Source organism: Brassica napus, chromosome C7, assembly GCF_020379485.1.
Source record: "Brassica napus cultivar Da-Ae chromosome C7, Da-Ae, whole genome shotgun sequence".
Classification (NCBI taxonomy): Eukaryota; Viridiplantae; Streptophyta; class Magnoliopsida; order Brassicales; family Brassicaceae; genus Brassica; species Brassica napus.
The window spans coordinates 51,539,501-51,552,386 of NC_063450.1; the positions used below are offsets into that span (position 1 = coordinate 51,539,501).

The following is a 12,886-nucleotide window of genomic DNA, read 5'->3' on the forward strand; positions in this document are numbered from 1 at the left end:
ATAAATAATAAAATAATGTGATTCATCATTATAAAAAAATTTGAATGTTGAGGTAAAAATTCTTTAATTTTTTTTAATTATATAACACCAAAATTTACCTAACCTGATTTACTTAACCAATTAGTTTTGTTAATGAATGAATTAACTTTTGAACAGAAACATTCTTTGTGTTTTAGAAAATTGTAATGAACTTATTTGATTAACCGATTAGTTATTTAATGAATTAGTTAACTTTTAAACCATCTTTGTGTGTAGACGTGTGCCTATGTACCTATTTTCTGGTCAAGACAATACATAATTTTTTATAACTTTTTTTGACTAAAAATTATTATTTATAACTTCCTCTTTCTAAAGAAATCAACGCTGCCATTATCATCATCTTCCTCTCCTTCAGTCGTCTAGTTTTTTTCTCCTCCTCATTCCCTTCTTTTCTCTTGTCCTTATTTATTTTTTTTTTGTCTTTTCCTTCCCTTATAAGGATCAGGCGTCAAGTTATTTTAGTTTAAATAGGTATATCGGATTACTATCAATTTCGGTCATATCTCAATCCAACATATAAGGCTGATGAGGTGTTACATTTTTTTCTTTCAAATGCATAGGGAAGAGGTTCTTCTCAGGGACTGGTTCATGTCTGAGGACTGAAGTTTGTATCGTTGTCATCGATGTAGGGAATGTGAAATTGAGTCGTCAAGACTGTCTAAGGAAGAAGAAAACTCTTAGGTTTGTAAAGAATTAACAACACATTTCTAGCAGCATTACAAAAACATGTTCTAGCATCCCATTCTCCTATAGCTTCACATGCGTCGACAATGTATTACTTTTCTTCCTCTTCTATAATCATAACTATTGCCATTGTGCTGAGAGAAAAAGTAACACATTTTTCCCAGTCAAAACAGACCAATTATCTTTATGTGGAGATAAAATGAGGACATGTACTATATACCTGCTCAAGAATTGGGAAGAAGACAACCATTGTACATTGTACGAGCACCACCTTCTAAGGAGTCCTTTGTTGTTTGGTAAACATGTACCTAAACAGACTGGGAAAACCCTCCACCTGTTTGCAAACAGGAGCCACCAAATAAAACATGGGTTACCGAAACCAAACTACATTACAAATAAATGTTGGGAAAGAGGGAGAGACAAACCTTAACAGTTCGGACATTCTGTAAACTCAAACCTATCTTTGGCTCGTTTTCGGTTGGGAGCTTTCCATTTTCTTGTATCCCCGCACATATCACCTAATCATATAAACACGTAAGGGCATCAATGTTAAGCTCTTGAAGCTTAAGCATATCAAACAGAAACAGAGAATAGTTACGACTTTGAACATAGAAAGATGTCAGCTTACGCAGAGTAATCATATATATATATATATAAGAGTTTAGTAGGCTAAGAAAATGTAACTCACAAAGAACAGTACCAATGCCCTGGCAGTTACGGCAAACTCATGGTTTCTTGTCTAAAGCATCTGCGTTTTGTACAGAGACCAAAGTGTAGGCATTGGTAATTAAAGCTGGAGATAAGCACACACATGTCATCATTCAAGCACGTGCATACACAAGTGTAGATTTTAAACTACAGCTAGCTCAGCTCCCAAACTTACAGTGACCAGTAACATTTAAATACATACACTAATGTTCTTAGCATCAATGGAAGCCAAGAAAAAGATATTTGACTTTCACAAAATAGTGAATTTAATATTGATAAATATAAAAAGACCCAGACTTTGCACATGGGTTTCGTTGGTTTGTCTCCAGTGAAGAATTGGAATCGTTCGAACCGAAGCTCTGATTGTCTGGGCATGATTTGGCGAGGATAAAAACTCAATTCCTGTTTGGTGCGGCTAAAAAAGAAACACTATTGTCACGAAAAGAAAGAGGATAGTATTAATAATGTTGAGGATGAGGATGTTACAGATAAACGGGGAAGAAGCTGTGTGAAGACGCGATTAGATTGCAAAGAGATTAGATGAAGCCGCAATATCCATCCCGCTTAACGTTTGAACACTTCCTGGTCTTCAAATCAGAAAAAAAAAAAACCTAGAGATGGCCATTTAGAGAGATGAGTAAAAGATCAAGAATAAAGGATAAGCAGCAGAGAGATGAAAAGAGCAAGATCTCCAGAAGGGTGAATACTAACCTATTTATAACGGAGATCTCGACGGACGCATTGATGCCATTAAAGTCAAGTTCTGTTACAGGGAGAAGGAGAACGATGGATCGTCATTCTCGCCGCCGAGATCAGATTCGTATGAACGAAGGCGATAATTAGGTTTAGCGGGGTGACGCTTTATGATGTTATTCGCAGGAAGCGACGAACGGACCGATGCCCAAATTTGACAAAAACAAAAAAAAAATCGTACGAAAACAGTGAGTTTTTCAGGAGGGGGACACGTGGCGACTCCAGTACGCGCGACTTTCCTACGTGGACGATTACGTGGAGGCCTGTGAGAGAAGCAAACAGTCTTTTATATATAAAGATACTGAATTTTGAAAACTTTCCTTGATCGTTGCTATGCGAATTTATTGGAATAGTATAGGAAACAAACTGAGATTTTAGTCAACTAAATTAAATTCAAAATTAGTCAGTGAAGATCAAAAATATGATTATATGATTCGGTTTCGACGATGAATTTCCATTATTAAATTCGGCCAATATTAATGAGTACATATATAACCGGAATTAGTGTTATATTTAGCTTCATATTTCCTAATTTGAAATATTCATACGGCAATCATGCATTGTCACGCAAGTATTGTGTGGTTGACAATGCCTTTATGATCTTTGAAAATTATATTATGGCAATCAATACCATAATTGCCATATTTCCTAATTTATTGCATTGATAGATGGTTATCGACATTGCCAAAGATCTCGAGTATACATTGAATTATCATTGATTATTTTCATATGTGATAGAATATATAGTGTGATATATTCGATACATGAAAATGAGATTCCTTAGTATTTTTTTATGTAATATAATATATGGTAACCGGTTTTAAAATGATATAAAACACATTAACATAAAATCGAAAAGTAACACAACAAAAGCAACACTCGGTTTTGATATCATCTTCATTAAGATCACATGTAAAGATACATTAAACCGATTTCAAATTATAAAATATAATCTTCATTAAGAAAAATACATTAAACCGATTTCAAGTTATAATCTCATTTGATATAGTGTGATCTCGAGTATACATTTAAACAACATTCGAGTATAATAGTCATATGTAATATAATATATGTCAACCGGTTTTAAAATGATATAAAAGACATTACCAAATAACCGGTTACTTCCTTCGTCTACATTGAGATTGTACGTTACCAAGATATACTATTAAAACATTATGCTAAGCTATAATTAATAAATAATGGCAAAGAATGTAATAAATCTAGTAAAGAGAGGATTTTAAATTAGAGAGTGTGAGACTGAATATGGTGATGCCACATAGGAAATTGCATTTTGGTTAATAATACATAAGCATAAGGTTAGTTTTAAAAAATGTTATTCTTTTAATATAAAAGGGATAACAGAAGTTACAGAAGATACAGTTCAAAATGATCACGTTATTTCAATACATACTGTAAGTCCAAACTGTATCAAAAAGCTCAGATTATAGCATGAACGTTTTCAAAAAAAGTAAAACAGGTGTAGGAAGAGGTTTTGAAGCTAGGTTAGGAATGTCATAGTCTGAAACCCGAAATCATTTGAGCTGTTTACGAATATATTGAATAAGGCTTGCAAATTAAAATTTTAAATTAAACCGGTGTTAGTTGACCCTCATTTCCTCAGTGTGGTCAGCCCATGGGTGAGGCCGTCGAATCCTGCTAAAGACATCTCCAAACCCAACTCTATTTTTTCCTCCAAAAAGAAGTATATAGTTAAAAATGGAGTATGGTTAAACCATTTTTACTCTATTTTTTATATAGGAGATGCATGCTCTAAGTTAGTCATCGGGGCTGGTTATGTCTTCGAAGGTGGAGAACTCGGTGACAGAAGATCTATATTGGGATGGTGGTTTCCAGCAATGTGCTTCTCGCTGTTCCAGATCATTCTCATCCACGCTCGAAGAAGGAAAGATACATCAGATCTTTGACTTGTGCAGGGGCAAAGGACGTGAACAGTGTATAGCATCTAAGGTTTGGAGCCGTATCTTATCTCAAAGCTGGGGATTGGGGCCGCAGAACACCTCTGTGGATGTTTGCAAGGTTTCTGGTGACGTTTCCTGATCTGGGTTTCGACACAATAGATATGTGAGGTTGTCGATGATCAGAGTTGACACCTGTGTCCACCGGACTGGGTAGTCTTATGCTACCACAGTTTTCTTTCCCTCAGCCTCTACTCTGTTTACTTAGATTTGTACTGTCATTAGTTTTAGCGTATGTAACATAGATTTCTCACTGTTTCTCCGTTAAGCCGGAATTGTACAATTTAAATGCTTCGTTGGGGATAATTTTAATATACATATTTTAATTTTTAAAAGTTAGATGGAGTTGGTAATCATTGTTCATATAATTATTACGTTCTTTTGTTAATGTATCAGGGCATCTCCAACCCCATTACATTATACACTATAATTAAGTCATGCAGGTATTCTTGGAGGTCAGTGAAGAGGCTTAATAAGGAGAAAAGGAAGATAAGAAAAACTAATCAGTGTCCGATCCTGTTTGTTTTTGAATTAACCCAATTCACTATTTTTAGTACTATTTTTAGTATTATTTTGCCTCTTTTACCTTAAGCACCATTTTAACTTCTTTTTTTAAAAAAAATTATTGAGTTGCTTAATGTTTATCTAGTGAAGTTTATATCATTTTCTTTTATTCAGGGAAGTTTTAAATCCTTTTACTTTGATTTTCTTTAATCATTGAAGTTTTAATTATTTAATTTTCTTTAGTCATGTCTTGCGTTATATTATCTTATCTTACATTACTTTGCTTTCATGCAACTAGTCTAGTTATAATTTTTTTGCTAAGTAGATAAAGATGGATCAAATGGTTGTATATATGAGGCTCGTTCGTGTTTTTATCAAATCCACTAAATTAGAACAAGTTCATGTCAGGGATGATAAGATGATACCGGACGAAGATGTCTTTAATGTGATCGGATCACATCACAACAATCTGCTGGTGGATCATCTCATTAGCCAGAACTTGAAAATCTCAACGGCAAGATAATCCAGTTTTTTTTAAAGAATACTTTGATGCCTTGCACAAGATGTGACAAATTTAAAATTAGGGTTGGACATTCTATCCATTCCCGAATCTAAATCCGAACTCAACCTAAAAATTCAAACCAAAATCCAAAGCAAAGTTACAAAATATCTGAACAGGTATTGAGTTAGGAGAGAATGAATATTCGAACCTGAAAGTATTATCCGAACCTGATCTGATATGTAAAAATATCTGAATAAGTCTAGATCCTTGTATCAAAATACCCAAAATTTTGAAATACCCAGTCGAGCACGAACGGATATCTAAACGTCCATATCTAGTAATATAAACATCATAATTTTTCAACAAAAATGAGCTATTTAAGGCCCAATTATTCTTATGACATTATCAATCATATGGTTTATGTATGCGAAATAAATTAAGAGACTATGAAATAGCAAACAATATTCACTAATAAGAGGTCTATAATACATGCATATGAAACAACCTTAGTCTACCGAAAGTCAGCTACCAATTTTCATACATATGTTCGTTCAGTTATTTTTTTTTTGAAAAAATGTTCGTTCAGTTATTGTGAAATTTGTTTTCTAACATTATATATATTTGGTATCACAACAACCGTGATGGTGCCAGAATTTTAATTTAGCTACTCTCGATGCAACAATTACAAAACTACTTAAGTTTGAGTTTACATGCTTCAACCAGTACGGAGCTCTTATCATATATTCAAGTCATATTTCTTTTACGCAAGCTCTTATGCGAATATATTTCAACCAGTACGGAGCTCTTTTTTCCAAGTCATATTTACAGTTTACCCATAAAAATATTTCATTATTTATTACGGGAGCAATCGGAAACCATAATACGAAAAATAAATGAAGGAAAAAGGTGATGCAAAGAAAGACTGGAAGTTCTTTTATTTGCTAGCAGATTCTTGACCAAATTAAGATCGATGTAATATTATTCATTAAGCCTTGTTGGAGAAGTTTTCGCTGTTGCGATCAACAAGGTAAAGGGACTCATGCAGCCGAGGAGTAATGAAGACTTCAAGAGGAGTGGCTTTGAGATTGACCAAGGCGTTGTCCTCCGACATGTCCACGTTTTGGTTTGATGGGTTTGCCACGTCAAAGCTGTGTAAGAACCTAGCCAGGATGTACTGAACCATCTTCGTACCTAAAAGAGATGCGGGGCAAGCTCGTCGTCCTAACCCAAATGGAAAGAGCTTATGATTCATCTTCCCACCAGCATCCACTTCTTTGTGAGATGTCAAGAATCTCTCTGGCTCGAACTCTTCCGGGTTTGGCCATATAGTCGGATCTCTCTGGACCTTCCACTCATTTACCATCACGTGTGTCCCTAATAATGAATCATACATCAAATAGTAGAAACAAATTAATAATAATTATTTTTATATAGTTATAAGAAAGAAAAAAGAAGAGATAAAACACAATTACTGTATCAAAAATATAACCTGCGGGAATATGAAAGTTGCCATTGGCAATGACAAAATCTTCGGTCGTTTCCCTATAAGCGACGAAGGGGGCTGGAGGGTACAAACGAAATGTTTCCTTGACAATGGCTTGGAGATAAACCAAGTCTTTGAGGTCGGACTCCTCCACTACTCTCTGATTACCGATTGTGCGGTCCAACTCTTCTTGAGCTTTCCTCAACACGTGCTGGTTGTTCACGAGCAACGATACAGCCCAAACTAGAATCGCAACAACTGCATCGCTCCCAGAAATAGCCAGGTTCTTTCGTACACACAAAAAGAAAAATCAGACTTCATTTTCATGTGAGTTGATATGGTGTGCAAAAAAGTATTTTAGAGAACCACATAAAACAAATAGAGCAACTTTGTTGGTTGAGTGAGATCTTCTTACAAGGCAGATGGCTTTAGTGGTTTTATGAGCATCACTCGAGCCTAGAATCTTGTGTTGTTCAATGATCTCAATGAGCATGTCCAAGTAATCCTTTTCACTCTCTCTCCTCTTATTCTTGTGCTCTTCAATCCAAGATTCAACAACATAGTCCAACTCTTGAGCCATTCTCTTCATTATCTTCTTTTCCTTCCATTCCAACCAACCCAGGTATGGTATAAAATCAGATATAAAGTAGCGACCGAAGTTCTGGACTGCCTCCAGAATCAACTTCCCAATTCTCCTTGCTTCTCCCGCTTCGCAGTTGGGACTATTCCCGTAATATCTCTTCCCCGCGACCATCATCACCGTCATGTTTGTGGCGACATTGACAAACACTGGCTTCATGTCCACCAAGACTCCTTTTTGATGAGGCCGACCATTGTGCTGTTCCCACCTCATGTACAAGTCTCTGAACGCCACGTCAGCCTCTCCGGCTCTACGACCCTTGAACGTATCAACCACTGAGGCTGACATAAGTTGTGATATCACTATCTTCCGTATCTCTCCCCAGTACGCTCCCTGAGGGCTAACCAACAGGAGCAAGCCATCGTATCCTAAAATTTCACCTGCAATCATGTCTTGTCGACGTAAGAACTTGTCGTGGACGGTGTAGACTTCTCTAGCCACCTCTTCGCTGCTTATGACCAGGGCGTTGCGAGAACCAATTTTCGTCATGAACGCGGGTCCGTACACATCGGCCATGGCCCCGAACGCAACATGTGCTTGTGGCTTTACAGAGCGATACATTGGTAAATGGCCGACCACCGGCCATGCTCCCGGGACCATAGGCGCTGTACCTTTACTCTTCTTTCGACGAAGTATCAAGAAAGAAAGAGGGATAAGGGAGAGAGCAAAGAGAAGAAACAGCTCATTGAAATCCATGTTTGGTTCTGTTATTACGACTGCTTGGGTTGGGTCTATATATATATAGATGAACCGTCCATCGATATTTTTTTTGTCAAACCTACTACAGGATAATTATTTTAAGTGCTGTATTTAATCAGTGGATGAATGAGGTTAGTGGGAATAAATATATATAGTTGGTGAATTATGTTTTGGCTCTATTTTAATTAGATTAAAGTTTTATTTGTTTTTCAATAAAAGTTCAACCACTCATATTTTATATTTCAGCTTATTTTTTAATTTTAAAATAAAAAACCTTTAACACCATTCTTTTAATATCAAATGCACACGTGTTCTTATATATCTTATTTTTATTATACTATATTTGAAAATGATTAAATATGATGCGATAATGGAAGAAGAGGCATTGGGAAAAATAAACTCTGAACTTTATTTATCGTGACTATATCTTTCAAACTTTACAGTAGTATGTATTTCAATCTGAACTTAATAAAAATTCAGAAATACTATATGAAATTTATGCGTTGTTCATTCCCGAACTTTGTAATAATACATATTCCATATTAAATTAAACAAACATTCAAAAATACTAAATAAATTCTCAAAATCGTGCCGTCAAATTTTTAAAATAATGTTAAATTTTCAAATTTTTTTATTAATTTAAATTGTTACTTTTAAAATTATTAAAAATTGAAAAATCTTTTTTAAAATTTTATTTTATTTTAAAGAAATCTTTATATGCATAAACAACACAAAATCCTAATTTTACAATATATTTCAATAAGAAAATATTAAAATTAATAAATTAATTTAAATCTATAAAATAATGATTTTTTAAAGTTAAATTTTAAAAACATAAGCAATCTTATATTTATTTAATAAAACTAAAACATTAAAAAATTTGATAACATTTATCTGATTAAACTAAAACTTATATATAAGTCAATGTTTACACATTTATAAAAGAAATTTACTTTGGTATATCAGTTAATATGCTCTTACGTATCTATCAATGTGAGAGTTTGAATCTCCCGAAAACTAATTTTAAAATTTACAGAATTTATCATTTTTTACAGAAACTATCCAAAACATACTGACGTTATTTTGATAAAATTAACAGATGACTATTATCTTTGACAGTCAATATATATAAGAAAGATTTTAAGATTTTATGTAGTATTTTAAAATTTTTAATTTTAAATTTTTTTGAAAAATAATGTCGTTTTGATAAATTAATGGTAGAATAACATCATCAAGAGTCAACATATATATATAAGCACGATTTTGAGAGTTTATGTAATATTTTTAAATTTTAGTTTAGTTCGATATGGAATATAATCCATAAAATTCATGTAGTATTTTTTAATTTTTGTTTAGTTCAATATAGAATACCTATAACAATGTTATGGAAAACTAGTCATGACTTGGCCTATCCATGAATGCTAAATATCATGTTGGAATAAACTCTTTTCCCAGAGTCATGACTTTGGCAAAGTGTATGTGATTCTTCTATATTTTATTCTTGTTTTCTGTACATCTATAATTACAGAGGGAAAGACTTTTGTATAAGGAGTCATTAATTCATGAAAATGAGTTAGTGAGAAGAGTTGGCCAAATGAGTTAAGTGGGAAATAGACAATCATATATTTTAAGAAAAATTAATTTTAAGTTTTTTTAAAAGAGTTTGTTCGCTTCGTGTTCACTCATTGTGGCATCTATCAAAAAGAAAAAGAGTTATTCAAATTCGTCCTACTAGTTACGGATCTATCAAAAGGAAAAAAGACTTATTCATATCCCTTCTACTAGTTACTGAGAAAATAGATATTTAAATTATATTAACATGCCATTTTTTACTATTAACAATAATATGAATCTCACATTTACATTCATTATAAACAGTTTTAAGATACCTTATAACCAATATATGTCTATGCATACTAAAGTAGATAATTGGGATAATTTTTAATATTTCGAACAAAAATATTTGATTAATTTATTATTTTGAATAATTCTGTTTATAAATAGTATTTTCGGATATTTTTTTATTTAAAAATTAAATATAGTTAAGATTTGTAGGTATATATATTTGGAAATTAATTTTTAAAAAACTATTTATTAGAAAAGTTTTCTCTTTTTTTTTTTGTAAACTCTGAGAACGATGTCGTTTGCGTGATAACAGGATAGGTACGTAGCTGAGGAGGAGGTGAATTACCCGAAGGATGTACCTAAAGAGCAGTTATCAGAGCTGTGTGAACCGAACGATCTGTTGGACGAGATTGGTCCAAGGTTTCATGACTGGACAGGGTGTACTCGTTTGCCTGTTGATGCAGACTTGCTTCCTCTGTTGGTTATGGGATACAGGTGTCCGTTTAGGATCCTTCTGCAAGGAGTGAAGCCTTGTTTGTCTAATAAAGAAATGACGGATATGCGTCGGCTCGCCAGGACTAGCCCTCCACATTTCGCTCTAGGTATGTGCATACAGTTCATATCTTATATGTGTTCCTGAGTGAAGGGGGTGGGTGTTTCGATTTAAATTCGGGTTCAGTTTAGTTTGTTTGGGTATAAAAAATCTTTAACCAAAGTCAGTAAATAATAAAGAGCCTTCGAAAAAATTGACAGACCGATTGTCGGATGGGATGAGACTCACGGCCGAGAGAGCGGACGTGACACTACCTTGGACAGTCGGGACACTACAAAACCGTTTCTGTTTTACCTCCAACTTTGATGTTTAAAAAATTTCACAGATAGATTTAGGGCTGGGCAAATAAACCGAACCCGAAAATCCAAACCGAACCCGATCCGATAAAAATGAATCTGAACCGATCCGAACCCGACATAAATACCGAATGGATCCTGTTTTTTGGTATTTTGGGTTATGGGTATTATCCGAACCGAACCCGGACCTAAATGGATATCCTATAGAACCCGAAACATTTAAAATCACAAAAAGAACTTCTACCAAATATGATCTTAATTCTTAATATGTATCCAAAATACTTTAAGATATTATTGAACTTCTAAAATAATTATCTGTTACACGAAGGTTGATGGTGGAATGTGGCGGTTATGTTGAAGCCTGAAGTTTTTAGATTTTGGTTTTGTTTTCATTGAATAATGTTTCTCATTTCATGAGAACTTAGTTTTTGTTTTATGATTTTATTTATCTGGTTTTTTTTCTATCACTAACTATGTTTATCTTTCGCTTGATTTTGAATGATCACGTTTGATGTTTTTTCTTATTTTTGAATCGATTTTACTTATGTTTTGGCTATTAAAATATGTACAAATCATGTATTTTAAATCCGAAGAACCGATTTCATTTATGTTTTAGTTACAAAATAGATTCAAATTAGGTATTTTTAAACCGAAGAACCGATTGGGACCCGAACCCGAAAGTACAATGGGTTATACCGGTTTTTTGAAGATTTACTAACCCCGATCCGAATCCGATAGAACCCGAACCGGTCCCGAACCGAACTTTTATATAACCCGAATGGTGTTGATTTTGATAAACCCGAAAAACCAAAACCCGAATGGATAAAACCGAAACCCGATTGGGACCCCGAATGCCCATGCCTAGATAGATTCATCAGCCTTTGTCGTCAATCAACAATATCTTCTTTCCTGCTTCATGCTTCAGTTTAATTACTTAGTTCCCCCTGACACAATCATAAAAATTACATGAGAATAAAATAAGTTATATAGAGATATACTATAATAAAAATCATCGGGGAAAAAAATTTCTATCCATTTAAAAATATTTTAACTACATGAAATCAAAGCATCTATATACAATTAATATAAAAATGATATTAAGCCTTTTAGGTTGAACCACTCTACTCTTTTTTTTTTTTTTTTTTTTGGTAGGGTGCATGAGTCATGAGTTTCCTACTCTATATTCAAATCATAAAACTTATTACTTGCAAATTTGCCGAGATCTAGATACCCCCTGAAAGTCCTCCAACAAAACATAAGCAACACAATCTGAGACATCTTCAAAAGAAATGTAACCCAAACGATAGAGAAAACGCATAGTTAGCTAATCCATCCGCCAGATAATTAGCCTCCCTATACACATGAGAAATTTTGACTAACCAGTCTCTTGATATGAAACCATAGCACATACGTATTAGGAACGACAGGGGATAGAATCATGGATCCCTGTCTGAAGAAAACCCGCCACACTCTCCGAATCAACCTCCAACTCCAACCGACGAATCCCACGGTCCCATGCTATACACAAGCCATAGTATACTCCCCACAACTCCGCCAAAGGGGCTGAACAGATGCCTATGTTTATTGCAAAACCCCAATTCCATTCTCCATACTCATCACGAATAGCCCCACCCGCCGTAACAAGTCCTGGGTTACCTCTAGATGCTCCATCCGTGTTCGGTTTGAACCAGCCATTTGTTGGTCGATTCCATGAGATCTGCTTCTCCACACGTTCCCGGCTCTGCCCATTTTCCTTTAGTTTTACATTTGCTTCTATCACTTCCCGAGCCTTATCCTGAAGGAACTGCACTCTATCTCGACATTTTCCTTCCTCTTCAAAAACATATCCACATCTCCATTTCCAGCACCACCAAACAGTCAGAGAAAACATACTCTACTCATTTTATATATAGTATGTCTTATCTGGCTGATTATTCCTTTTGCCAACTAGGAAGAAATATGCAATTACTAAGTTGTAATTAACGTGTAACAGGTGTACAATTAAGCCATGATTTAAAACTAACCCGACGGGCAACGGGTGTCTGCACACAGTGTTAGGAAATTTGGTAATTGAATAAGTCTTTGTCTAGTGTTTTCTTAGTCAAATAAGTCCGAGTCTTTCAGAAGTCTCGTTGAGATAAGTTAGTCGAGTTAGTTCCTACAATCATAAAAATTACATGAGAATAAAATAAGTTATATAGAGA

The 12,886-nt window shown here is 34.3% G+C and overlaps 1 protein-coding gene and 1 long non-coding RNA gene across 5 annotated transcripts; both read right to left on the reverse strand.

The window, feature by feature from the left end:
* Window positions 1-679: 679 nt before the first annotated feature.
* LOC125590139 lies at window positions 680-2,355 on the reverse strand. 4 transcript variants are annotated; one of them, XR_007326347.1, is made up of 6 exons: window positions 2,143-2,355; window positions 1,918-2,042; window positions 1,412-1,833; window positions 1,149-1,241; window positions 944-1,057; window positions 680-857 (listed from the first exon to the last, which is right to left on the reverse strand). It is a non-coding gene; the product is annotated as an uncharacterized LOC125590139 (long non-coding RNA). The 4 variants fall into 4 exon arrangements; XR_007326345.1 differs by having other exon boundaries at window positions 1,424-1,846; window positions 2,143-2,351; XR_007326346.1 differs by having other exon boundaries at window positions 1,412-1,846; window positions 1,918-2,018; window positions 2,143-2,350.
* Window positions 2,356-5,907: 3,552 nt separating this feature from the next.
* LOC106397450 (cytochrome P450 CYP82D47-like) lies at window positions 5,908-8,013 on the reverse strand. The gene is made up of 3 exons (XM_048763218.1): window positions 7,065-8,013; window positions 6,656-6,935; window positions 5,908-6,540 (listed from the first exon to the last, which is right to left on the reverse strand). Exons 1-3 carry the CDS (start codon window positions 7,983-7,985, stop codon window positions 6,152-6,154), a joined length of 1,590 nt encoding a protein of 529 aa, XP_048619175.1. The 5' UTR covers window positions 7,986-8,013; the 3' UTR covers window positions 5,908-6,151.
* Between the last annotated feature and the right edge of the window lie 4,873 nt (window positions 8,014-12,886).

Bases quoted from the DNA above. Each gene is read 5' to 3' on its own strand.
- LOC106397450 (XM_048763218.1), bottom strand. From the start codon at position 7,985: ATGGATTTCAATGAGCTGTTTCTTCTCTTTGCTCTCTCCCTTATCCCT. The intron at 6,936-7,064 runs GTAAGAAGATCT...TGTGTACGAAAG, and splicing joins CCACTAAAGCCATCTGCCTT to AACCTGGCTATTTCTGGGAG. The intron at 6,541-6,655 runs GTTATATTTTTG...ATTCATTATTAG, and splicing joins CAACTTTCATATTCCCGCAG to GGACACACGTGATGGTAAAT.